The sequence below is a fragment of the Manacus vitellinus genome, unplaced genomic scaffold (genome assembly GCF_001715985.3).
Source record: "Manacus vitellinus isolate BGI_N305 unplaced genomic scaffold, ASM171598v3 scaffold_20_pilon, whole genome shotgun sequence".
Lineage (NCBI taxonomy): Eukaryota > Metazoa > Chordata > Aves > Passeriformes > Pipridae > Manacus > Manacus vitellinus.
Window position 1 is genome coordinate 1122847 of NW_021939471.1, and position 25810 is coordinate 1148656.

Here is a 25810-nt window from a genome sequence, read left to right on the forward strand (position 1 = left end):
TGAGGCTGTGATGGCCGACGGGTGAAGGCGTTGGACTCGCAATCCAATAGGGATTCTCTGCGCAGGGTCGAATCCTGCTCACAGCGACAGGTTTTACCTGGTACCCACACTGGGAGTCCCGGGGGTTCTGCCAAAAGTGATGCTAGAAGTGATGATGCTCCTGTTGCAGTCTCTGTCCCATCCGGTAGTCGCATCATGTTGCTGAATTCAGCAGATCTTTTTCTTTATGTGGCATCACTTTCTTGTCACAATTAATTGGTGCGAGTAAGTCATTAGTGCTGTTGGCTGGCCCTGGTGCTCACGCAAAGCCCTTGTGCCTGGAACCGCTCCAGGCAGAGCAAGGCCAGTACCATGGTGTTTATCCAAACCCCTTTCTGTCCCCTGGCCACAGATCAATGCAGTTAATGAGAAACCCCAGCTTGGGAAAGAGGCTGCACGTTGGGTGCTTAGAGGCTTTTGCTCTGCAGTGGGACAGGAAAGGGCAGGAAACCCACAGGGTGCGAAGAGCTGAGCCGGGTGCTGCAGGGTGCAGGCAGATCCTGAGACCATGGCGAAGCTGGTGGAGTGTGTCCCCAACTTCTCGGAGGGGAATAACAAAGAGGTGAGGGAGTGAGTGGAAGCGCTGAGGGGTGGGTGTTGCTGGGGTGCTGATGGCTGCGTTTTCCCTCCACAGAGCAGTACCCACCACCAGATTCTGCTGTGCCTCCTTTGAAGTGCTGTGCACCTTTCACTGCCTAGCTAGTGCCAAAAATGCCTAAATGCAACCTTCACTTCCTTTTGGCACCTCAATGAGAAGTGGGGGCTCAGACCTCCCTCCGGTGCCTGCTGGTTGCTGTAGCACCAGGTTTCGGGGTGGTCTGGGACACCCCCATAGAGAAATATCGCTTGCAGTTGTTATGCCAAAGGATGCTGTCCAGGTTAATGGAATCTGTCCTGGACATTTGCCCTCAGCTGAACTTTGGCCCTGCCAGGGGCAGGGGAGTTCAGCAAACCCAAAAAGGCTGTGAAAACACAGCTTCCCCCAGGGAACAGGCTTCGCAGAGCCAAATCTTTTTGGAAGCTGGCCGGAGACTGTATCCTCAGGAACAGTGATTTGTGATGCTGTTCTCTGACATGCAGCAGCAGTCAGGTGTCTCTCCCCCACCACAGCAAGTTTGCAGCTCACTGGGAGCCAGGGGTACCCCAAACCCCCTGGGTGGGATGCTCGCTCATGCTTTTGGATTCTGCACCCTCTGCAGCACAGGGCTGATGGTCCCCACTGATCCTCCTCAAACCCTGCACCAGTGGGAAGGGGGAGAACTGAGAAGAGATGTCCCCTCCCTTGGAAAGCTGCGGCTGTGGTGGGGACCCAGCCAGCTCAGACACTGTCCGGCAGGTGATCGATGCACTGGGACAGGCCATCTCCCGGACGCCGGGCTGTGTGCTGCTGGACGTGGATGCAGGCGCCTCCACCAACCGCACCGTCTACACCTTCGTGGGGTCCCCTGAGGCAGTCGTGGAAGGGGCGCTGAGCGCAGCCCGAGTGGCTGGGCAGCTCATTGACATGAGCCGACACACGGGTGAGCTTGGGAGCGGCGCAGGAGCTGCTCTGGCACGGAGCATCCCAGCTGCTGGTGACCATGCATGGCACATCGCCCCACCCTCAGTAAGAAGTGCTGCTGGGATAGATGGTGGTGGGAGCAAAGCTCTTGCTCATCCTCCCAGTCCAGAGAGGTTGAGTGCCTCCTGTCCCTGGGCTGGATAGACATTACTGCCACAAACACAACATATCCAGAGGATGGTTGGGCACTGGAACAGGCTCCTCAGGGCAGTGGTCACAGCCCCAAGTTTGCCAGAGTTCAAGGAGAGTTTGGATGATGCTCTCAGGCACATGTTGGTGGTGTTGGGGTGTCCTGTGCAGGGCCAAGGATTGGACTTCATTATCCTTGCGGGTCCCTTCTGACTCAGGTTATTCTGTGATTCTGTGATTTCCTCACAGCAATGGTGTTCAGTCTGTAATAGTCTGGGAAAGGACCATTCTCCCTCCTTGTCTATTCACTCTTTCCAACTCCCATCCCTATATCTGCCCTGCCACCAGGTGAACACCCTCGGATGGGGGCACTGGACGTCTGCCCCTTCGTGCCAGTGATCAATGTCAGCATGGAGGAGTGTGTCACCTGCGCCCACATCTTCGGGCAGCGCTTGGCAGAGGAGCTGGGGGTACCTGGTGAGTGGGGGACGGAACCTCTCCTCCTTCCATCCTACTCTGCATGATTCCAGGGGCTGGAGGAAGTGCCAGCCCGTGCCTGGTGGTGCTCAGCCCTGGCTCTGTCTTGCAGTTTACCTGTACGGAGCGGCAGCGCGGGAGGAGAGCAGGAAGGCCCTGCCCTCCATCCGTGCCGGGGAGTACGAGGCGCTCCCCGAGAAGGTGAGCCTGGCAGCACCCAGTTGGGTGGCACAGGTCAGGCAGAGCTGAGCTGTATGTCCCTGGCTTCAGGGAGGGTGCTGGGGGCTGGCATAGTCCCTTTGCACCAAGAGGAGCTGGGGACACATTCTGGGTGGTGCTGAACATGAAGGTGGTCATGGCAGATTCTGTCTGGGGAGGGAGAGGCCATCCCTGGGCGGGTGGCTCGTGCTGCTCAGCGGTGCCAGCCCACATGCTCTCCTCCCTCCTCCCCAGCTTGCAAAACCAGAGTGGGCTCCTGATTTTGGGCCCCCAACCTTTGTCCCCCGGTGGGGGGCCACGGTGACGGGTGCCCGGACCTTCCTTATCGCGTACAACATCAACCTGCTGTGCACCAAGGAGCTGGCTCACCGCATCGCCCTCAATATCCGCGAGCAGGGGCGCGGCCCCAACCAGGTACCACCGTGCCAGCGGCACGCCAGGAGCAGACCCACGTGGCCCCTCGCCTCCTGGGCCGTGCCCTGAATGTGGCAGTTGTTGGCAGCCCGGGCGCTTGAAGAAGGTGCAGGGTATCGGCTGGTACTTGGAGGAGGAGAATATAGCCCAGGTCTCAACAAACCTGCTGGACTTTGAGACCACGCCGCTCCATGCTGTCTACGAGGAGGTCTGCCAGGACGCAAAGGTGGGTGGTGTGGGAGGCTTGTTCCAGTGGGGGCTTCACAGAGGATGTCTCCCTCCAAGTTTTTCTCCCTGTCCCCAGGTCAGGGTCTGCTTTAGCTCATGCTTAGCTCAGCCATAGTGCTGAATGGCACAAAACCCCCAAAAGCTCAGCAACTTGCTGCTAGCTCCCAGCTCCTCCATTGAAGGCTTGTCCATGAGCTACCCATGTCCTGAGAAGGGATGAGGACCACCAGGCTGGGGTCGTAGCGGCAGCAGGGCTCTAGGGATGGTCACATTTCTTGTGTTCTTTGCAGGCATTGAATCTTCCTGTGGTGGGGTCCCAGCTGGTGGGACTCATTCCCAAGAAGGCCATGCTGAATGCAGCTGAGTTTTACATCAAGAAGGAAAAACTCTTCATCCTGGAGGAAGAACAGAAGATCAGGCTGGTAACATGTCTCCTCCTGGTACCAACACAAGGGTGGCATCATGAGAAAGACACATCCACTCCCCCAGCCTCCCAAAGTGGCACTGAGCAGAGATTTGGGACCACTCAGGCCCCAGGCTTGACACTTGTCTTCAGGGAGGTTTTTGTGGGGGGACAGTGAGTGAGACAAGTTGGTTTATTGTTCTGAGGATGCTGAAATGCTCAGGGAGCAGGGACCCCAACCCATGAGGACAGAGTGTGGGGAGCAGCTGCCCATCTTGCCTGCCTGGAGACCAGGAGGGGAAGGAGGTGTCCCCAGAGCTCAAGGACAGTGTGTGGCATTATGGAAAGCTGTCCCAGGACAAGTGTAAGCAGGAAATGAGGAGACAGGGCTCTGCTATTCCACTGCAGGAGGGAGGGACTTTTCCAGCCTGTGGGAAATGTGCTAGATAAGAGCAAGTTAATGATTAATCAGTCCAGTTTCCAGTCACTGTAGGTGACCACATGCCTCCCCCATGTCTGGGATGGGACACAGGGTGGTGGTGCTAGCTGTCCTCTCTCTGGGTGGTGGCCAAAATAACTCTGTCCTAATGCTGACTCACCTAATGCTGGTTAATTAGCAGTAGGGAATGAGGCTGCAGCAGGACGGGGCTGACACAGCCGTGCTGCTCCTTGCAGGTGGTCAGTCGGCTGGGCCTGGACTCCCTGTCTCCATTTCGCCCCCGGGAGCGCATCATCGAGTAGGGACCCCCATCTCGCTTCATATCACGGTGCCCATCCCTGCCTGGATGGGGGGATCCTGCTGCCTCTGTCTTGCACTCGGCCTGTTTTGGGAGCATTGGTCACCCCCAGGGGACATCTCTGCTGGGTGTTGTGTAGGCGTGGCCTGCTCCCAAATGCTGCTGGTTGTGAATGTGGAGTGGGGGAACTCCAGGTCACTTGAGCAGGCAGTGGGAGCAGGTCTTGTAACCAAATTGGAATGTTAAATTCCCTCCTCCATCCCCATGCCAACTTTCACTGCCTCTGGCTCACCCGCTGCTCTCTGAGGAGAGATGCTGTGTGGCAGCAGATGGTGTGAAACACGTGTCTGAGGGGCAAAGGGAAGGGAAATCCACCCATGAGGTGAAGTACTTGTTGTCCCCCCTAGGACCTGGCTGCAGGTGTTTCTGTCCCACAAAACTCCATTTGCATGAGCCCACCCTGTCTAATCCAGAGCAGCCCCCCACACCACCAGGACATGTGTTCCCCAGCTGTCCCCATGGGGTTCCCAGTCCTCTCCCTGACCTTTATGCTGGGTTTTTTTGGGTTAGCCATCTTCTCATTCATGAGGTCAATGACAACCTGTCAGAGAGGGCAGTGCCGGGGGAGGAGGGTAGTGGTGGTGTCCCTGCATCTGGGGGGCTCTAAACCCTGGGGCTGCTGTGCCGCAGGTACCTGGTGGAGGCAGGAGAGGTGGACGGGGGGCTGGTGTCCAAGCCCCTGGGCACCTTTGTGCGGGCAGTCGGTGGGAGGTCGGCAGCGCCGGGAGGAGGCTCCGTGTCTGCAGCTGCAGGTGCCCTGGTACGTTCCTCACACCGAGGGGGAGTCCTGGGGGCCCGCTTGCTGTGTGGAGCCCCTGAGGGGGGCCGGCATGGTGGTGGGAGTGGGCACTATGTCCTGCTGGAGGATTTCGTCCCCGTGCCCTCGCAGGGAGCAGCGCTGGGCTGCATGGTGGGGCTGATGAGCTACGGGAAGCGGCAGTTTGAGGACCTGGACCCCATCATGAGGAAGTTGATCCCCTCGTTCCACCAGGCCATGGATGAGCTGGTGGCAATGGTGGATGCTGACTCCTGTGCCTTCAGCAGCTACATGGTGAGATCCGGCTAGAGGCAGACATCCTGCAGGGAATTGCGGGGGGGGGGGCTTTCCAGCTGGAAGGAGGGCTGGGATCGCTGCGCTCTAGTATCCTTAGCAGCAGGGTTGTGACCTTGGAATCATAAAATCATTAAGGTTGGAAAAAACCTCCAAGGTCATCAAGTCTAACCTTCTACTGAGTGCACCCATGGCCACTAAACCATGTGGCAAAATGCCATGTCTACTCTTTTTTTTAACACATCCAGTGATGCTAAAGCCAGGCCCAGGGGAAGGGTCATCATCACATAAAGGAGGTTTGCAAGAGTATGGGAGCTCTGGGGTGTGCCCTAGCCCCTGATGCAAGGCATGGCCTTGGTGACAGCAGCAAACCTGCTTTTCTTTGCCTGCAGGAAGCAATGAAGCTGCCAAAAAGCACCCCTGAAGAGCGGGAGAGGTGATCTGGGCTGGTGGGCACTGTCAGACTGGGGGAGCACAGGCACCCAGCACTGAGCCAGGGCTGTCCCCCCTCCCAGGCGCATGGCTGCCATGCAGCAGGGACTGAAGACGGCCGTGAGGGTGCCCTACGCCCTGGCAGAGAAGGTGAGTGGGCTCTGGCCTGCTCTGAAGGAACTGGCACAACACTGCAACCTGGCCTGCAAATCCGACATCCAGGTATGTCCCCAGGCTCACACTCTGCCCTGCAAGGTGTCCTCATGTCCTGAGCTGCAGGGAGCATCTGTCCAGCTGTGCTTCCCAAACAGGCCCAGTGCTTTCCACCCACTATTTGTCAGCTTGCAAAAACAGCTCCTTGTAGGAGAGTTGACCTCCACCAGCCCTTGCTTGAGTTTCCTGTTGTGTGTGGCAATGCTTCCCACTGTTTGAGCTACATCCTGAGAATCCCACCACATTGGAAAGTGTTCTGTGCCTCTGGGGGTGAGGGTGGAAGTCCTGCAGGGTAAGGGGTCTGCTCTTCTGCAGCACAGTGTGCTGGTGCTGGTTGATGAGGAGAGCTGCTCGCAAGCCTGTCTTTTCCCAGGTGGGAGCCAAAATGCTGGAAGCAGCTGTGTTTGGAGCTTACTTCAATGTCATGATCAACCTCAAAGACATAACGGATGAGAAGTTCAAGCTTGTGGTAATAAGCAGGGGTTGTGTGTGTGCCCCAGGCCTGGTGGTGGGGCTGAGGAGGGACAGAGAGGAAGCCCCTGGGACCACTTGTGCCCGGGCACTCCCTCCCTTTGCCACCAGTGGGATGCATGGGGTGGATGGGGGATGGCTCCTGTGTTCTGTTGAGCAGTAAACGACACATCTTGTCCCCACACAGATGTCCCAGAAGGTCTCCGGGCTGCTGGAAGAGGCAAAGCAAGGGTCAGCACTCGTGCTGGCACTGCTGGAGAAGCGGGTGGCCTGAGGAGGGCTTGGGAGTGGTCTGGGAGTTCTGCAGTGGCAAATAAAGCTGGGAAACCCACTTGTCCCTGTGTTGCTCTTTTGGTATCGGCCTCTGGAGATCCCAGTGTCACATTCCCTGCTGGCCTTTCCCTGGCCAAGGGGGATTTTTACTGTCTGGGTCTTGGACTCCAGACTTCCTTCCCCCCATCCCTGGGACATTAGGAGAAGATTGGGCTGGCACTGCCTGGGATCACAGGGATCCTAACAAAGGGGGTGGCAGGGACCCAGTGGGACTGCCCGTGAGGGGTGCTTGTGCAAGGGTGCTTCCTGACCCTGCACACACTTGTCTTTTATGCCCAGAAACCCCACAAAGCACTCTCCTACCCTCTATGTGGGGCAAGACTTGGCCCAGTCCCTTTCTGCAAAGTGTCTTTTTGGTGGTGTGTGACAATTCCAGCCTGTTGCATTGCCTGGAAAGGGAGCACTGCCAAGGACGCAGCACCATCAGGGGTGTTTGCAGGGAGATGGAACGGGATGGGTTGGGATGGGACGGAATGGGGAGAACTCTATTCCCTCCCCATAGATCCCTCCCTAAGAGGAAGATCTGAAAATTGGGGCAGCCAGCCCTGCCTCCTGTCCCTGCTGACGGGTGTGATGGCAGATATCACCTCCTCCACCTCACACCACAGCAGCACCCTGAGCAGTGTCACAGGGAGTCACAATCCCTCCCCTGAACCCCGCTGTCCCACAGCACCATCTGTGGGAGGGTCACCCCTGTCCCTGGACACTGTGCCTGTGCTGGGAGCACTGAGCCCGAGTTCATGGTGGGGTCACCTGACTCACTCCATCAGCTGATGTCGGGAGCTGTAACCACCACCCTCCATCGTCTGTTTTTATTATATGTGGGACCTTTTTATATGTTTTATTACATATGTGACCCTTGTACTAGCTGGGAGCGGTGTGTTGACTTTTCTTACATACCCATCTTGATGGGCATGGCCAAGGTGGTGCCGGGTTCACTGCTCAGCTGTGTCACCTCTGCCCGCCACACCCCTCCTCACCGGGGAGGGATCTGGTATTTAACAGGTGCCCGACAGCCCGGTTAGAGCCGTGCCAAGGACGGTGATCAAGAGTGCTGCCAGCATCGCCTCCTCTGGGAGCTTTTGGGCAGGTTTGGTGAGTGCAGGGCAGCGGGGAGCGCGGGCACAGCCGGAGCGGGGGCAGCCGAGGGTCAGGGTGCACTGTCCCCATGGGTGCTGCTGGACCAGACACGTGTCCCCTGTCCTTGTGGTCCATGGGGACATGAGCTGGGCACCCGGGTTTGTTATTGCCATTAACGATGGAAACCACAGGCTGGGCTTTGGGTGTGCCTGGAGGTGGGGACAGCGGCTCTGGGGGTTGGTGCTGTCCCCCAGAGGGACAGGAGGGCTGTCACCGAGGTGTGCAGGGGGATGGCAGTCCTGGGGAAGCGAGCGCGGTCTCTGCTCCCAGGGCAGATGTGTGGGACAGAGGAGTCAGGTCCCAGCTCTGGGCAGGGCAATGACGTCCCTGTGGCAGGAGGTGACTGATGGTGCTTGTCCTTCCCTTTCAGCTCACAGACCACTGAAGATGTGTGACCCCCACCACGGTGAGTGACCATGGGGCCAGACAGGGCTGTGGGTACCACACAGCCATCAGGGCTCAGAGAGGAGCTCAGGGCAATGGCCAAAGGCACCTGGGGGGGATTCCCTGCATGCCAGAGGGGTGTGGGATGTCATTTGTGAGGAAGAGATAGACTGGGAGGGGCCCTTTGGGTGCATGGATACACCAGCTCCCTGCACTGTCTGTCCAGGGAGAGCCTGTGTCTGCCTGCTAACAGCTCTCCTCTTCTTCCTAGGCATGCCACGACCACACCATCCACTTTGCCCTCCTGGTCCTCCAGGACACCATGGTCCCTGCCCTGGTGGCCCTGCAGTTTGCCCCCCGGGCTTCCCTCCACCTGGCCATGGGCATCCTCCCCATGGGCACCACCCCCATGGACACCACCCCCATGGGCACCACCCCCATGGACACCACCCCCATGGACACCATCCCCATGGACACCACCCCCATGGACACCCCCATCCAGGACCACCTCACTGCCATTAGAAGTAACATAAGAAGCACCATAAAGAGAAGCAATCCAAGCACCATGGAGACAAGGTAAGAGTGAGGCAACAATAGACCCTTCTGATTTTCTGCTGTGGTCCTTCAGGCCCCCTTCCCCCATACCACAGCATCCAGCCTGGACAGCTGGGACTCTCCTTTCCCACCCTGTGGTGGCTGGAGCGCGCTGCCAAAATCTCAGTGGCTTTTTTTTAGACGTGGAAACTCCTGTTGTATTAATAAATAGGCAAGAACAAACCATATTAAGAGAGTAATTTGAAAAACAGTCCATGAAATTCCTTGAAGGCATTTAAAGCATTGATATGGCTCAGGGTGCACCATGCAGTGCATTAAATCACAGGACTTGTCCTGCTCATCTGAGAGTGAGTCATGTCCACATGTAAGTGACATTCACTCAGTGTCTTGCCAGAGGAACTGTTCAGTTCCTTCTTAAAAAACAACCAAACTCAAACCCATGATCAAAATAGAAACCAAGAAAGGAGAAGCAATTCCTTGTGCTAGGAGTAGATTCTGCAGAAAATGCTGTTACAGGGATGGGCACTGTCCAGAGCAGGTCAGAGTCAGGGACTGCTAAACGTACCCCCAGTTCCAATATCAGAAGTGGGACCATTTCCAAAACAAATCAAACTCTCTCACTGGGTAACAACTCTGCCCGTGATCTGCTCTGATGTTTGCCCTTGCTTGTAGAGAGCACAACCCTTCTGGAATTTGCTTTATTGACCTAAAGAACCTTGAAAAAAACTAAGAAACACCCCACAAGCTCCCCACAATATGGGGCACCCACGACAGGGTCACTAACACATCTCAGGAATGCTGTGAAAGAGAGTCTTTTTGCTGGTGCCCTAAAGTTGTTTTCTCTCCTCCAGCACTCCAGTGACTCAAGCAGCAGCTCTGACTCTGACTGAAGATCTGGCATCTCCCACCTTCAGCAAAACACGAAGCCAAACACCTTGTGGGAACTCCCTGCATGTAGCTCTACTCCCTTCCCCTTTCCCTTACAGCAGTGTTTTGCCTGCTGACTGATTTTCTTGTGTTTACATTGTAAATGATTTGTCCTGGAATCTCTTAAGTCACTGGACAGCATCTCCATTGTCTGTCTTTTGGGAGAGCCTGCTGAAAGTCATCATGTGCTTGTTTGCAATCTGCTGGTGTCCGTGTGTTTTTTCCTGGGCAATGGTGCCATCTGCTAACGTGGATCCTACTGCTCGTAAAAGTCCTTAGACTTCGTATGAGCTTTCCCAGCTAGAGTAGAGGGGCTGGCTGGGGACGCTGTATATTATGTGGGCTGCCATCCTCAACAGCAGGGTAATAAGTGCTGGGAAAGATCTCACCATGGCAAAGGGAACCTCCCGCAGTTTGGCACAGCCCATCTCCCCCAGATTTCCTGCCAGCGCAGCCTCGTCCATCCTTGTTGCAGTGCTGGCTGCGTGTCTGTGCGTGCTGGGGCAGGGGGATTTCATTTGTGCAGCCCCTCTCTGCTTGCAGCCATGTCTTGTCCTTTGTCCCTTGAGGCTGCAGCAGGACTTGTCATGACGGAGCTGACGCAGCCGTGCTGCTCCTTGCAGGTGGTCAGTTCACTGGGTCTGGACTCCCTGTCTCCATGTCACCTGGAGGAGCACATCCTTGAGTAGGGACCCCCATCCCATCCTACTTTGTATCACGGTGCCCATCCCTGCCTGGATGGGGGGATCCTGCTGCCTGCATCTTTCACTTGGCTTGTTTTGGGAGCAGTGGCTGCTTCCGGCCACTTGTGGAACAGCAGGTCACTTGAGCAGGCAGTGGGAGCAGGTTTGGTGGCCAAATTGGAGCGTTAAATTCCCTTCCCCATCCCCATGCCAACTTTCCCTGCCTCTGGTTCACCCGCTGGCCTCTAAGGAGAGACGCTGTGCGGCAGCAGCCAGCAGGAGAGGTGAGCTGGGCTGGTGGGCACTGTCAGGCTGGGGAGCACAGGCACCCAGCACTGAGCCAGGGCTGTCCCCCCTCCCAGGCGCGTGGCTGCCATGCAGCAGGGACTGAAGACGGCCGTGAGGGTGCCCTATGCCCTGGCAGAGAAGGTGAGTGGGCTCTGGCCTGCTCTGAAGGAACTGGCACAACACTGCAACCTGGCCTGCAAATCCGACATCCAGGTACGGCCCCAGGCTCACACTCTGCCCTGCAAGGTGTCCTCATGTCCTGAGCTGCAGGGAGCATCTGTCCAGCTGTGCTTCCCAAACAGGCCCAGTGCTTTCCACCCACTATTTGTCAGCTTGCAAAAACAGCTCCTTGTAGGAGAGTTGACCTCCACCAGCCCTTGCTTGAGTTTCCTGTTGTGTGTGGCAATGCTTCCAACTGTTTGAGCTACATCCTGAGAATCCCACCAGATTGGAAAGTGTTCTGTGCCGCTTGCTGTTGGAGGGTGGGCGTGGGGTTCATGGTTGGGTCGCCTGACTCACTCCATCAGCTGATGTCGGGAGTTGTAACCACCACCCTCCATCATCTATTTTTACATGGGACCTTTGTGCTAGCTGGGAGTGGGACCTTTGTGCTAGCTGGGAGTGGTGTGTTGACTTTTCTTGGGTGCCATGGTTACAGCCCTGGTGCAGGGTGGTGCCAGTTTGACTGCTCAGCAGTGTCACCTCTGCCCGCCACACCCCTCCTCACCGGGGAGGGATCTGGTATTTAACAGGTGCCCGACAGCCCGGTTAGAGCCGTGCCAAGGACGGTGATCAAGAGTGCTGCCAGCATCGCCTCCTCTGGGAGCTTTTGGGCAGGTTTGGTGAGTGCAGGGCAGCGGGGAGCGCGGGCACAGCCGGAGCGGGGGCAGCCGAGGGTCAGGGTGCTCTGTCCCCATGGGTGCTGCTGGACCAGACACGTGTCCCCAGTCCTTGTGGTCCATGGGGACATGAGCTGGGCACCCGGGTTTGTTATTGCCATTAACGATGGAAACCACAGGCTGGGCTTTGGGTGTGCCTGGAGGTGGGGACAGCGGCTCTGGGCGTTGGTGCTGTCCCCCAGAGGGACAGGAGGGCTGTCACCAAGGTGTGCAGGGGGATGGCAGTCCTGGGGAAGCGAGCGCGGTCTCTGCTCCCAGGGCAGATGTGTGGGACAGAGGAGTCAGGTCCCAGCTCTGGGCAGGGCAATGACGTCCCTGTGGCAGGAGGTGATTGATGGTGCTTGTCCTTCCCTTTCAGCTCACAGACCACTGAAGATGTGTGACCCCCACCACGGTGAGCGACCATGGGGCCAGACAGGGCTGTGGGTACCACACAGCCATCAGGGCTCAGAGAGGAGCTCAGGGCAATGGCCAAAGGCACCTGGGGGGGATTCCCTGCATGCCAGAGGGGTGTGGGATGTCATTTGTGAGGAAGAGATAGACTGGGAGGGGCCCTTTGGGTGCATGGATACACCAGCTCCCTGCACTGTCTGTCCAGGGAGAGCCTGTGTCTGCCTGCTAACAGCTCTCCTCTTCTTCCTAGGCATGCCACAACCACACCAGCCAGTTTGCCCTCCTGCTCCAGGATACCCTGGTCCTGGCACGGGTCCCTACCCTGGTGGCATTGCAGTTTGCCCTCCTGCTCCTCCAGGATACCCTAGTCCCGGCACAGCTCCCTGCCCTGGTGGCCCTGCAGTCTGCCCCTCGTTCCCCCCTCCACCTGGCCATGGGCATCACCCCCATGGGCACCACCCCCATGGGCACCCCTCATGTGGCCATAATCCCCATGGACACCCCCCTCCGGGACCACCAGGAGTGCAGGTGTGTCCCCCTGACTGCCATCAGAAGCACCATAAGAAGCACCATAAGAAGCACCATAAGAAGAAGCACTCCAAGCACCACGGAGGCAAGGTAAGAGTGAGGCGACAGCAGACACTTCCTTATTCCTGCTGTGTTCCTTATGACCCCCTTCCCCTATGCCACAGCATCCAGCCTGGACAGCTAGGACTCTCCTCTCCCACGCTGTGGTGGCTAGAGCACGCTGCCAAAATCTCTACGGCTTTTTTTAGATATGGAATTTCCCATTAAGTTAATGGGAGTCAAGGATGAGTCATAGTAAGTGAGTAATTTGAAAAGCAGTCCATGAAATTCCTTGAAGGTGTTTAAAGCAGTTATGTGGCTCAGGGTGCACCATGCAGCTCACCCAAGACTAAGTTATGTCTCTATAAGTGACATTCACTCAGTGTCTTGCCAGAGGAACTGTTCAGTTCCTTCTCAAAAAAACCCCAAACTCAAACCCATGATCAAAATAGAAACCAAGAAAGGAGAAGCAATTCCTTGTGCTAGGAGTAGATTCTGCAGAAAATGCTGTTACAGGGATGGGCACTGTCCAGAGCAGGTCAGAGTCAGGGACTGCTAAACGTACCCCCAGTTCCAATATCAGAAGTGGGACCATTTCCAAAACAAATCAAACTCTCTCACTGGGTAACAGCTCTGCCCGTGATCTGCTCTGATGTTTGCCCTTGCTTGTAGAGAGCACAACCCTTCTGGAATTTGCTTTATTGACCTAAAGAGCCTTGAAAAAAACTAAGAAACACCCCCCAAGCTCCCCACAATATGGGGCACCCACAACAGGGTCACTAACACATCTCAGGAATGCTGTGAAAGAGAGTCTTTTTGCTGGTGCCCTAAAGTTGTTTTCTCTCCTCCAGCACTCCAGTGGCTCAAGCAGCAGCTCAAGCAGCAGCTCTGACTCTGACTGAACATTTGGCATTTCCCACCTGCACAGTACTGATCAGCAAAACATGAAGCGAAACACCTTGTGGGAGTGCCGTGCCCTGCCCTGCGTGTTTTTCTGTTCCCCTTCCCTTTCCCTTACAGCAGTGTTTTGCCTGCTGACTGATTTTCTCGGGTTTACTTTGTAAATGATTTGTCCTGGAATCTCTTAAGTCACTGGACAGCATCTCCATCGTCTGTCTTTTGGGAGAGCCTGCTGAAAGTCATCATGTGCTTGTTTGCAATCTGCTGGTGTCCGTGTGTTTTTTCCTGGGCAATGGTGCCGGCTGCTAACGTGGATCCCACTGCCCATAAAAGTCCTTAGACTTCATATGAGCTTTCCCAGCTAGAGTAGAGGGGCTGGCTGGGGATGCTGTAATTATGTGAGCTGCCATCCTTAACAGCAGGGTAATAAGTGCTGGGAAAGATCTCACCATGGCAGAGCGAACGTCCCGCAGTTTGGCACAGCCCATCTCCCCCAGATTTCCTGCCAGCGCAGCCTCGTCCATCCTTGTTGCAGTGCTGGCTGCGTGTCTGTGCGTGCTGGGGCAGGGGGATTTCATTTGTGCAGCCCCTCTCTGCTTGCAGCCATGTCTTGTCCTATGACCCTTGAGCCTTTCCTACAGCACTCCTTTCCAGAGGAGGGAGAACATGGCAGTGACACCACAGTGCTGATGGACATGGCTCTCCAGCACTGTGCGTCCCTGCCTTCTGCCCATGCCAGGAGCCCGTCCCTTCACTCATCCCTGGGGTCCCCCATGCACAACCCACACTCCTCTCCATCCTACCTCGACCACCTTATAGGACATGTCCTCAGAGGGCTCCTTCAACTTGTGACACACCATGGATGGTGTGTTGGATGTAAGATGCGCTGAAGAAAATGCATATAAAGCCCAAGTCAGGTGCAATGGCACCTTTGTGGTGGGGAAAGGCACAGTCCCTCAAAGAGAGGCACCTGAGATCTCCTCACCCATGAACAGGTGAGGAACATGAACCAGGTGAGGAATGAAGGCATTGTCTGTGTTGTGGTGAGACACGACAGTCTGGATATGCCCTGCCAGGGTGCAGGGCCAGGGTGCACCTGGAAGTGTTCAAGGCCAGTGCTTGGAGCAACCTGTCCTTGCCCATGGCAGGAGGATTGGAATGAGATGGCCTTTCAGTTCCCTTCCTACCCAAACCATTCTGTGATTCTATGATTATCTGGACTTATCAGCTTAGAACCAGGAGAACCAGCTGCTCATTAAAAATAATTCAAAAAAAAATAAAATGAGACGAACTACAGAATATAGAGGCTTTTTCAGGGTAGGGTGAAAAGGGTTTGTTTATTTTTGCAGACAGCACAATTCAAGTTCAAATCTGGGCATTGCTCAACAGATACTGGTGGGATGAAGGCGCCATTGACACTTTGAGCACACCGGGGTGACAGGGAGGCAGCTCTGGTGGCTGCTTGGTATTTTGTGAGATGCTAGGAGGCCCCTCTCAGACAGGATTTTGGGTGCAGTAATAAATGAGCAGGTTCTGATGAAGGGCAGAATGGCAGAAGGAATCACAGGAGATATGGCCCACAGGAAAATAAAGATCTTAGAGACGATTTGTGAAATTTAGGATAGATACACCCCCAAAAGAAGCATCTGCAGACAACTGTGGAAGGCAGCAAAACCTCTCACACCATCCTATAGCTCCCAGGAAGGAGGAGCAAGACACAGTGAGGAATATTGAGAGTTTTTGAAAACTAGAGTTATTCATTCATCCTGCTACACTGGAAAGGTTTCTTGCTTCTCTGATAAGCCCTCCTAAGGATTACAGTACATACGCAAGTCATGGCTTGGTGTGTGTAAAGCTTTATATGGCTCTGTATCCTCCTTTGATCTGGGTTTTAATTAGCACCATAAATGTAACATACATGACTCTTCATCATGAAAATCAATAAAGAGCTCTGGATTTTGACTAGAAAGGAGGACCCTGAGGGCAGCTGTTCTGGGCTAGCAAACATATGAGGGAAGAAAATACAAGAGGTAATATCAGGGGTGTGTATATCAGTGAGAGGAGGATGTGTGCGCGCCCTTCATTTAACAAATCCACCTAATGAACCTGTCGAAGAAGCTGGGCTGGGAGAGGCTGTCATAGTCCTTCTCCCGGAAGATGGCTGCCCTGTCCCCGAGGCCAAGCTTCAGCAGGACGTCCATGTCTACGTCACTCCCAAGGGCCACCACCGTGGGCATGACATCTTGCTTCTTCATGGAGTTGATGGCCTCCTCCAGGTTCTTGCTCCCCGTGATGCCGTCGGTGATGAAGACGAAGGAGAGCTCAGCATTGCGCCGGGCGAGTCGCTGCCCGTTCCCTGGGCTGAGCACGATGTTGTTGATGGCGTGAATGATGGCTGACCCGATGTTGGAGGACGAGTCCAGGTACTTGATCTGCGCCAGGGCGGTGGAGATCTCCGTCAGGTTGTAGGTCAGCGGGAAGACCACGTTCTGGTCCCTCTCACTGCCGTACTGCAGCAGCGCGATCCGGGCGTTCATGTTGTCGCTGCTGCTCCTGGCCAGCGTGAGCTGCCGGGCCACCTCCTCCACAAAGTGGTGGGCACTCTGGAAATTCTGCTCACCGATCCTCTCCGAGCCATCGAGCAAGAAAACTATGTCAACGGGGCGCTGGGTGCACTGGGCCACAGCAAGCTCTGCAGGGGGAAGAAGACGACAAGAGTTGGGAGAATAAGAAGACTAAGGGATAGGTCTGGGGCTTGTTTCAGGCCATTTGGGCTGGAGTTGCCTGTGTGCACCCTTGTCCAAAGAAGGACCAGCCCCATTCTGCTGCCAAAGACTGTCTTTGCAGCTCATAATGGAGGAGCTTTGCTTCTGATGCCCTCAGCTCCCAGACACGAGGTCTTAATGAATGTTAATTCTGGGACCTATGAACGACTTCAATGAAATTACAGGTCTGCACATCTCAGTCCCACAATTACATCCACTGTCTTACATCAGTTCCCGGCTCTCATCTGTGAGAGGAATATCCAGAGATTAATGTCAGGCAGCACCTGCAAACCTCTTGGTTACTTCTGAAGAGTGGTTTACTTTCAGAGTTATTCTTACCATAGAATCAAAGAATGGTTTGTGTTGGAAGGAATATTAGGGATCGCCCAGGTCCAAGTCCCCTGCCATGGGGAGGGACACCTTCCACTAGCCCAGGTTGCTCCAAGCCCTGTCCAAGCTGGCCTTGAACACTTCCAGGGATGGGGTGTCCACAACATCTCTGAGCAACCTGTGGCAGTGCCTCACCACCCTTAAAGAATTTCTTTCTAATCTAAGCCTTCCCTCCTTCAGTCTAAGGCCATCAATGCACACACGGATTTTTAGGATGGAAGCTGTTTTCCTGCTTTCCACCCAGCTTAGTTTAATCAGCAATCACTAATTCCTGAAGAGCTTATAAAGACTGGGTGGAAAACAAGACTAATTTTCTTGGTGCACTTGTTCATAGTAAAGCAGCCTTGGTGATAGATATCAGACTGATATTTGGAGGGAACACAGTGGGACATTGTTCTTTAGTCATGCAGAACAGCACCTGTCCATGAAGTGGGCATATGAATATATGAACATGAAGTGAATGAGCTCAGGAAAAAAAAAACAAAGAAGAAAATAGCTATCTCTGGAGTCAGCTGATAGTAAGGGACCATTGCTTCATCCCTTTTCTGTAGTTATGTGTATTGCATTCGGTGTTCCTCTGTGTTCCCCCTGAGTTGGCCGTAGCAGAACAATGGCCATACCACTTTTCAGTAGTTCTGTGGCTCTTAAGACTGAATCTCAAAAGGGTGAAGTCCCAAAGATGTTGCCATATTGTGTTGCATGACTGGCAAGGAATAGGAGCTTCTGGAGCAGCCCCAGCCTCAGCATCCGTTTCAGGCAAGGAGGGGTAACTTTGGGGATAGGAGTATCACATGAGCTTGATTTTTTGCACTATGAGCAAACCCAACCCGGCAAAGAGCTTCCTTGGTGCTGAATGATGCTACACCTGGATTCAGCACAGAATCATGGAATCACAGAATTGTTATGGTTGGAAAAGCCCTCTGAGATCATCAAGTCCAATCATTAACCCAGGACCACCATGTTAACCACTAAACCATATCCCTAAGCACCATATGTACATGTATTTTGAACACTTCCAGGGATGATGACTCCAGTGCTTCCCTGGGCAGCCTGTGCCAGTGTCTGACTGCCCTTTGAGCAAAGAAATTTTCCCTAATATCCAATTTAACCTCCTCTGGCGCAACTTGAGGCCATTTCCTCTTGTTGTATCACTTGGTACCTCCCCTCCTTTAAAGCAATAAAGGCACATACTCACCTTTGCCCAATCTTCCGTGAGAAATGTTGTCTAAATGGTATGCTGGTCCTGAGTTCCTGGTATGCAGGCACTGCTGCTGCAAGGATACTTTGCCTTGGCAGCACCTGCACTCCTCGTCCTCACCTGTTCTGTGCAGTTGTGGAGGGGGAAAGGCAGGAAGGCCTTGCAACCACACAGTGCAAAACCCACGTGAGGGTCTGCGAAAGCCGGTGGAAGCGAGCGGGTAAGGAGCGAGGGCTGCGTGCCATGTTGGAGCGGTGTTAACAGCCTCCCCCAGTGCTTGCCCACATGTACTCATGTTTTTGGAGACGACAAGCACCACTGACCCACCTCCCACGTGGCCCAGAGCAAGCCTTAAGAGCTCTGAGCTAAGCTAAGGGGGTGGCTGGGAGCAGCACCACTCCACGGAGCGTCAGTGACAGTGCAGTGCACGTCTGACAGGAGTTTCCCGGAGACACTCCGCTTGCTGCTTGGCCCTCACGGCTGGAGAGGGCTGCCTTCCAGCTGTTTGATAAGGTGCCTTTAACATATGGGAATGTAACAGATGTGAGGCAGCAAAACCTTAGGTTTGTCCTGCTGGGTGTCATGCTCTGGCTGCAGCTCGTTCCCATTTCTGAGAGGCTGAGGACCCAACCACCCTTTCCTGCAGCAAGGGAAAAGATTCTTGTTCTTAACTGGGAGAGAAACTCTCGGGGGCACCACGAATTAGGCCAACTAAAATCTTGCATTGGTCCTTCTCATGTGGCTTATAGTAAGGCAGGAATGCCTGTAGCTCACCATACTGCACAGCTGAGGATGTCTATCGAGGGCAGCACAAAAAAGCAGAAATACCCCTGATTTTCCTCCATTAGCAACCCATCTAACTGCATGCATGTGCAGAGTAACCCCACCCATTCACATCACTTTGCTGCTTCTTCTAAAGCATGGGGAACTTGTATTTTCTCTGTTCTTTCACTGTGTTGACAGTGGAGATGAAAGTGAGGTGGGGATTGATCTCCCTGCCCTTTTCGGAGTTTCCCCTTTTCCTAGGCCCTCCTGTGTCTCTGGGGAGGTGAGGATTATCCTTTATCCAGATCCTTATCTGTGTCTTTCCTTTGCTGAGATGAAATCCATCAGGTTTTATCAGAGGGATTAGCCAGCATTATGCTAAAAAAACACCCCTTCACCTGCCTGCCACCAAGGGCCAGTCCAAACACCACTCAGGCAAAGAGACATTTTCTCCCTCTCCCACTGCCCCCCACCAATGAGCTGAAGGTTTTTGAGAGGTAAAAAACTTTGTTTTCAATGTTTTGCTAGAAATTATTTCCAAGGGAGGTGAAATAAATAGCCACTGTGTGATGAAATGAAAGGAAAGGAAATCAACACACCCTTTGCTCAAATCTTTCCCAATCCTCATTTTGTTCAGCAAAATGTCCCAGCCCTGATATGTTCTCTTCAAATCAGTGGGGTTTAGGGGCTTTTCCTCTGGCATCATGGCTGGAGCAGCTTAACTAACTACTCTGAGTTCAGTCCTGCATCCCAATAGACTAAGTCACAATAATTTTGGGGTAAAAATCGAAGCAGAATAGGGAGTCTGGATTTACACAGACTATCTAGAATATGAGAATTATGACCAGACTCAGGCACAGGCTGATCCTTTTGCCTTCACCTAAAACATGGAGCACATCATGTAAAGTGCTCAGCATTCTTTTCCCTCTATTCTATGGCAATAGCAGAGATCTCTGAGCTCCTTGTCCCCACAGACTGGGTGCAAAAAGTGCTGAAACCCTGAGAGAACGCTGAAATAAGTTAGATGCAGGCAATTCCCATGCCTGAGCTTGGCAACTGGCTCCACTTTTTACACCTGGAAATATTACAGCCCAATCACATTTCTGAAGACGGTACCTCTCCCTTCTGCCCATTAAATATGTCGTTTGCTCAGGAGACTTTATTGCAATAATACCATGCCAGTTAGAGTAAGCACTTCTACTCCTGTGTCTGCACACGAAATTCCATTTCCTTTAAATATGGCTTGAAAGTAGTTAAAATGGAGGTGGGAATGGAACACACCTGCCTAACCTTTGAAAATCAGGGGCCCTTGATCTGATGGAAATATCACTCCTTGCCTAAACACACAGACCGGCTGTGCAAGGGGTGTGTCTGTGGACTTTGAACCAAACCAGCACTGGGTGTGGATTAAATAGGCTGTGCTATATCAAGTTTAGGTACTTGCTTTTAAACAGCTCACGTAATTGAGTGTGTGATACAACACATGACATGGAGGTGTGACTGCACAGTCAAGGATTTCTGCTTTGGACCACCCAGCCCTATGTAACAGAATATCTGTCTTTTGGATACAGACAGGTACAGTTGTTAATTAAGAAGAACAAATGTGCAAGCAGAGAAAGGCCAAGGGAGCTCAAACAACTTCTGAGAGAAGCACTCCCCGGGTACAGGTACTCCCGATGGAAGGAGAGGGTGCTCCCTCTCCTGTATTGCTTGCTCCTTCCCTCCCACACCTCCAGCTGCTCACTGAGGGGTTCCACAGAGACACTGGCCAGCAGGAATTGCACCTTGCTTTGTCAGCCTTGCAGGAACCAAAGAGAGCCCCACAGTAACCAAGAGAGAGGATGCAAGATACTTCAGAGGGTGTCACCAAAGACATAGGTAGGAATGCACAGGGAAAGTGCATTGTTAGACTTTCTGCAAAAAAAGCAGCGGGCAAAGCAAGAGCATCCCTTGCCATTGCTGGGGAAAGCTGCCATGCTCATCAGCCAGTCGAGCTGGAGGGGACTGCTCCTCGTGTCCCACCCCCGGCTGAGCGCAACCAAGCTGTTCCACTGCCTCTGTTTCTCCTAAACTAAAAGCATCTACCAATGCACCTGTCCCCTCTGCCAAGCAGGCACTTGAGGAACGATGATTACCACCTCCGCTCAACCCCTGCGTCCCCGTGACCTCTAACCATGGTCTCAGCACAGCCCTAGCACAGTCTCTGGGTCCCCCACAATCTCGCTGTGCACCATTTTGAAGGTGTCAATGAACAAGTCCATCCACTCCTGCCGCTCATTTCCAGTGGCAAACTTGGCTTTTTCGGCGGTAAAGGCCAAAGTGGCCACCAGCTGGGTGTACACACTGGGGTCCCGGGATTCCCGCGTGGAGTTTAGGAACTGGGCGATCGAGTATATGGTGCTGGGGAAATTTATGTTGACTCCCTCTTCCATGGGGCGGAAAATAAGTGGGTTTACGCTCCCAGGGTTCCTGTCATCTGCAAGTGAGCGTCAAAAGAATATTTTCAGGGCTCGCTAGCAATGGCTGTGTCTCTGAAAGCAACCTGGCTTTCCTACTTGCAGTGCACCAGAGAAGAACAGAGCTAAGGAGGACAGAGAAGTAAAAAGACCAAAGCCAGGTTTTGAATCTTTATGCCATTTATGTCTGAGGAACCATGGGATCTGTACTGAAATCTTTCACACATCAACTGAGCGACTTTAGAAAATTACACAAAACCTTAAGTGCCCAGTTCCTACTCATCCAGCATAGGCATGATGGAGAAAGGGCAGTGCTCAGGAAAAAGGCCATGGGGTCCAACTTTTTATCTGCAGATGGAATTCACCCATCATGTAGCTTTGGACTCTACTATGTGCAAACCATACACGTGATGCTGTAAGGCAGAAAGACATCTAAGGGACAACATTGTGTGACCTCCTTTCCTGGCACTCAGCCTCAAGGCAGTGACTCTAGCCAAAGCTGTGTAGTGTCTGGACTAGTCAGGACTCAGAGAGCCTCCATCTGCACCTGGCTGTGCTGAATTTAACTTTGAATAAACCCCCAAAGCTCAAAGCAAAGCCTTCTGCATGAGTTAGCAAGAGCCTCACAGAGTGTCATGCGGTTTCTATGAAGCAACTGCTTCACTGGTCAGATTTGCTCAGCATTTAAACCCTCGAGCATCCTGTTAGTACGGCAGTAATTGATAAGAGACATGGGTCTCTCCCAAAACCAGGAAAATCTGGATTTCCTTAGGTAAAGTACTGGGGCAGCATGAGGGGGAAACAATGTGTATGTGATGCCTGCCCTTCTCTGTGCTCTGCTGATAACACCCAAGCTGAAGCTGGGGTACAATTGATTTGCCCCTTAAAAGTGTTAGGACTGCCACTCTGACAGCCATGGGGGTAAGAACAGGACTGGTGTAGCTGTGTCCCTGACCTGGGCCTTGGATGTGCACTAGCTCATTCACATGCCCTCTGCAGAACACGGTCTTCATGCAGAGGATTTGCATGGGAACTGGCATTAACTTAGGAGATGCTCTTGGAGAACCAGAGGAAGTCAAGCACCAAGCAGAGAGGCCCCAGGCTCTCTCATGTGCCTTATGTCACATCCCATCCAACAATTTCCCTTGCCACCAGGCAGGTGTGATCATTGCAAATCCTTCCAAATATGATGGCAGCAACGCATCACGGACCATCCGGTGGGGGGGGTAGAAGGCTCGTTGCCCAAGGGCCCCTAAATCTCTACCTATTACTTAAAATTTGATCTACCAGACCTAGCACAAGTTTTGCCCATGTTGAGATAGGTCTACTGGCACTTTGACAGGAGGCCCACACCTATCCTGCCACATGAGTCCACCTCCTGTGTTCTCTAGGGCACAGGTCTTGCCTGCACTTGACATGGTCTGCCCACGGCATGGCTTGAGGGATTCACCCCAGAGGGAGCCCCTTCAGATGCCTCCTTGAGCCATTTCTGTTCTGGTCCCCAGGACTGTCAGATACCAGCGAACTGTTCTCACCTTGCATCAGGAACAGAAATACCCAAGTATGCTACAAGGAAAGCACTGCCAACTTCACCTTGCTTTGGAGGGCTTTGGTGGCCCAAGCCTAGGAGGAACGAGTGTGTCACTGCTTCGGTTCCTCAGAAATGGGAACGCTGCTAAGACCAAAACCTTTGAAGACACCTGAGCAATCACCAGTGTGGCATGGGGATGTCACCTCCTTGTGCATGGAATCGCAGGACAAAGCTCCTCAGAGGACGCAGCAGAGGAGCTCACCGTCACGGTTGGACATTGTGCCCCCTGTGTGGCCAGGTGCAAATACTCAAAATACTCAAGATTTTAGACAGGAATGATTATAGCTATGCATCCTGGGACCAGTTTTCCTTCCCTTGGTATGGAAGCAAAGGGACTTACATCAAAATGAAATTTGATATTCTGTATAAGGTTCAATTGAAACTGTGGTTCTCCACAAAAACATTCATGGCAAGAGTAGAGATAAAAATCTCAGGAACTGGCAAAACTTAAGTCCCCTATAAACTTGTGTGAATCAGCACAGAGTGCATCTATTGCATTTAAACAGGCACAGGGACTCAGGCAGACAGGATCTCTAGGAATTCGGGATGTATATCTGCCCCTCAACAAGCAAAACGTGACCAAGTCAAGCTACCTTCAGCACGCAGCAGCTGTCTTCTTGATACCAGAGGATTCTTATAACCTTTCCCTTTAATCCAACACCCTGAGTTAATCGTTAATCAAATACAGCCAGCGTTAGAGAAGCCAAAGCTTTGGGTCCACTGTGTTGTCATTTTCCAACTGATTTCTGCCAGTTGCTCTGCCCCTGTCACTCCCAAGGAGCATCCAGATACAAAGGTCACAGGAGTGGGAGAGTTTAGCAAGGGGGGGTTTGCCTTGAGTTTGGAGGTCAAAACCAGGTGGCTCCCAGGAATTTGGGCAGGGAGAAATATCAGGGATGAGCCATGTTGGCGCACTCGCACGGTGCACTTGTACCTACCTGTGCAGAGCACTAAGAGACGGGAAAAGAGCAGGAGATGAAACCCTTTATCCTCTCCTCGTGTAAAGTGACACTGTTTCTCAAACTCCTGCCATCCAAAAGGAATGGACNCCCAGGAATTTGGGCAGGGAGAAATATCAGGGATGAGCCATGCTGGCGCGCTCGCACGGTGCACTTGTACCTACCTGTGCAGAGCACTAAGAGAGACGGGAAAAGAGCAGGAGATGAAACCCTTTATCCTCTCCTCGTGTAAAGTGACACTGTTTCTCAAACTCCTGCCATCCAAAAGGAATGGACAGAGTTGCACCCCCTCTCTCCTACTCCTGAGCCTCAGGCACTGCACTCTCCCCCTGGACTTTTTGCAGATGGCGTGAAGATACTTGTAATGTTTACCTGTCTGACAGGGCAGCTCAGGGCAGACGACCTGTGGATCTGGAAGGAAAAGAAACAAGGAAAACTGAGTGATGTGCTACCATCCCCCTTCACTGGCTCAGTCAGCATGGCAGAACAAGGTTCCTTACATGGAACTCTAAAAGGACTGCCCCAAAAAGCTGGCCCATATCTGAGGAAGGACTCTTAGTTCAGGGCTACATGAAGGTCAGCCCCACCATGAATGACCCAGCTACTGACCAACCTGCTGGGACACACAGTGTCTCTGCAATCATATATGCCCCCCATCCCAAACTCTGGGGTCAAAACTCCAGTTCCAGTAAGAACCATGCACGGACAGGTACAGACCTGGGCAGAGCACGTCTTCCATCTTGTCAATGAATTCCTCTGCCACCAGGTCTGAGAAGAGCTTCATCTTCTGGACTCGCTGGGGTTCGTTGCAGGCGATAGAGACCAGGGTCTCGCTCTGCTCTGGCTGGTCAAACATGTCTCCTATGCCAATGGTGTTGACGACCACGTCTCTACCGCAAAGGGCCCCTAAATTCTTGTCGTCATCCCGGGGGTCATAGCGCCCATCTGTGATCACCACAGCAAACACTTGGGCTTTCTCTCTCCTGCTTTCCTTGATGAGCTTGTTGTAGGCGAACTGAAGGGCAGATGGTGTCCAGGTGCCTCCAGCGATCCACTCCAGGCGCTTCACTGCTTCCTTGAAGCTCGACAGGGAATCAATGCGCTCGTCGTCAAGCTTGATGGCTTCGAAAGTCCCCTCATGACTGTACTGCACCACCCCAACACGGGCACCTGCCAATGAAGTGTCACATTACTTGGCTTTGCGTCCTCAGTGAAAAGCGGAGAAACTCAAAGACCTGCCCAGTTGGCATGAAAAGCCACAGAAAATAAACAAACATGGAAGCTGGAGAGATCCAAGAGCCTTTTCTTTTCCCCATGCCCCACTCTGTCCCCACACAGTCCAGACCTGTCTGTGACTTGGGGTCCTTGGCAATAGAGCCCAGCCTGCTGACCACGTTGATGACAAAATTCTTCTCCAGGGTGAAGTTGGTGTAGCCGATACTCTCTGAGCTGTCTATGACAAACATGATGTCCAGGGCCCCGCAGCGTTTCTCACAGTCTGGGGAGGAGGGCAGAAAGAGGAAAACACGAGGGTCAGTGATGGTGGGAACAACAGCCACCAGGACAGAAGAGACCATCCCTGGGATGATGGAGACCAAGATGTGCTCCTTGCTCAATCAGTTGCTCCTCCCTTCGAGGAAGGAGGAAGAGGAGCACATCAAGCATCCACAGCTGGCAGCTCAGCGCAAGGGGTGGCTCATGGGGCAGAAGGATGAGATGAACCCTCTGCTGACCCCCTTTCCCCATCCCTCAAGTGGTAGTTCCCCTTCCCTGGGGAGAGGTGATGGTCTGCTCACCACAGCATCCGCACGTCTCTCGCACGTAGGTCATCACGTCGCAATCCTGCCAAAAAAGGGGTGCAGGACGAATGCTTCCCTCTGTCCCCTCTAAGGAAAAGGCTCTCCCTTCCCCTCCCACCCAGCCAGCCCTCTTTCCCTCTTTCCCTGGCTCCCATGGGAAGCCATAGGCCACCTCTGCCATGCAGCAGCAGGACCTGATGCCCTGTTTTGTTCTCAGGCTGTGCATGGCAAAGACAGATTGCCCCAGCAGGAAGAGCACAAGGGGCTACTCACAGTCAGACCAGGGTCTCCTGGTGGGCCAGGGGTCCCCTGTAAGAAGAGCACAGGGATTTCAGGCACAGTTTTCCCATTAGTTCCTTTTCTGGGAATTGGAGCCATCAAAAA

General features: G+C 53.5%; 2 protein-coding genes, 2 long non-coding RNA genes and 1 other non-coding gene across 7 annotated transcripts in view; 4 read left to right on the forward strand and 1 right to left on the reverse strand.

The window, feature by feature from the left end:
- Positions 1-4: 4 nt before the first annotated feature.
- Positions 5-86, forward strand: TRNAA-CGC. Its single transcript has one exon. It is a non-coding gene; the product is annotated as a tRNA-Ala (tRNA).
- Positions 87-146: 60 nt separating this feature from the next.
- FTCD (formimidoyltransferase cyclodeaminase) lies at positions 147-6765 on the forward strand. Of its 2 annotated transcripts, XM_018071648.1 has the most exons (15): positions 147-264; positions 392-601; positions 1376-1559; positions 2078-2206; positions 2319-2407; positions 2660-2839; positions 2928-3065; positions 3358-3489; positions 4146-4207; positions 4898-5027; positions 5157-5318; positions 5711-5754; positions 5834-5972; positions 6337-6432; positions 6622-6765. In XM_018071648.1, exons 2-15 carry the CDS (start codon positions 548-550, stop codon positions 6706-6708), a joined length of 1626 nt encoding a protein of 541 aa, XP_017927137.1. In that variant the 5' UTR covers positions 147-264; positions 392-547; the 3' UTR covers positions 6709-6765. The 2 variants fall into 2 exon arrangements, with proteins under 2 accessions (XP_017927137.1, XP_017927138.1); XM_018071649.1 differs by lacking the exons at positions 147-264; positions 392-601 and having other exon boundaries at positions 1534-1645.
- A 203-nt stretch (positions 6766-6968) lies between these two features.
- Positions 6969-8619, forward strand: LOC108643210. Its single transcript, XR_001922851.2, has 3 exons — positions 6969-7862; positions 8278-8313; positions 8563-8619. It is a non-coding gene; the product is annotated as an uncharacterized LOC108643210 (long non-coding RNA).
- Positions 8620-11416: 2797 nt separating this feature from the next.
- Positions 11417-13757, forward strand: LOC108639482. Its single transcript, XR_001920537.2, has 4 exons — positions 11417-11586; positions 12002-12037; positions 12287-12654; positions 13455-13757. It is a non-coding gene; the product is annotated as an uncharacterized LOC108639482 (long non-coding RNA).
- A 1054-nt stretch (positions 13758-14811) lies between these two features.
- COL6A2 (collagen type VI alpha 2 chain) overlaps positions 14812-25810 on the reverse strand; it is a 22450-nt gene continuing 11451 nt past the window's right edge. Inside the window, exons 22-27 of one of the 2 annotated variants that reach the window (XM_029959569.1) lie at positions 25700-25735; positions 25424-25469; positions 24973-25125; positions 24345-24797; positions 24000-24038; positions 14812-16195 (exon numbers count right to left, since the gene is read on the reverse strand). In XM_029959569.1, coding sequence (XP_029815429.1) covers positions 15588-16195; positions 24000-24038; positions 24345-24797; positions 24973-25125; positions 25424-25469; positions 25700-25735 — 1335 coding nt within the window. In that variant the 3' untranslated portion in view covers positions 14812-15587. Of the gene's footprint in view, positions 16196-19765; positions 21098-23999; positions 24039-24344; positions 24798-24972; positions 25126-25423; positions 25470-25699; positions 25736-25810 lie in introns of those variants that run through there. The other variant, XM_029959570.1, reaches the window with a different exon arrangement.

Bases quoted from the DNA above. Each gene is read 5' to 3' on its own strand.
- FTCD (XM_018071648.1), top strand. From the start codon at position 548: ATGGCGAAGCTGGTGGAGTGTGTCCCCAACTTCTCGGAGGGGAATAAC. The intron at 2,408-2,659 runs GTGAGCCTGGCA...CCTCCTCCCCAG, and splicing joins ACGAGGCGCTCCCCGAGAAG to CTTGCAAAACCAGAGTGGGC. The intron at 4,208-4,897 runs GTAGGGACCCCC...GCTGTGCCGCAG, and splicing joins CCCCGGGAGCGCATCATCGA to GTACCTGGTGGAGGCAGGAG.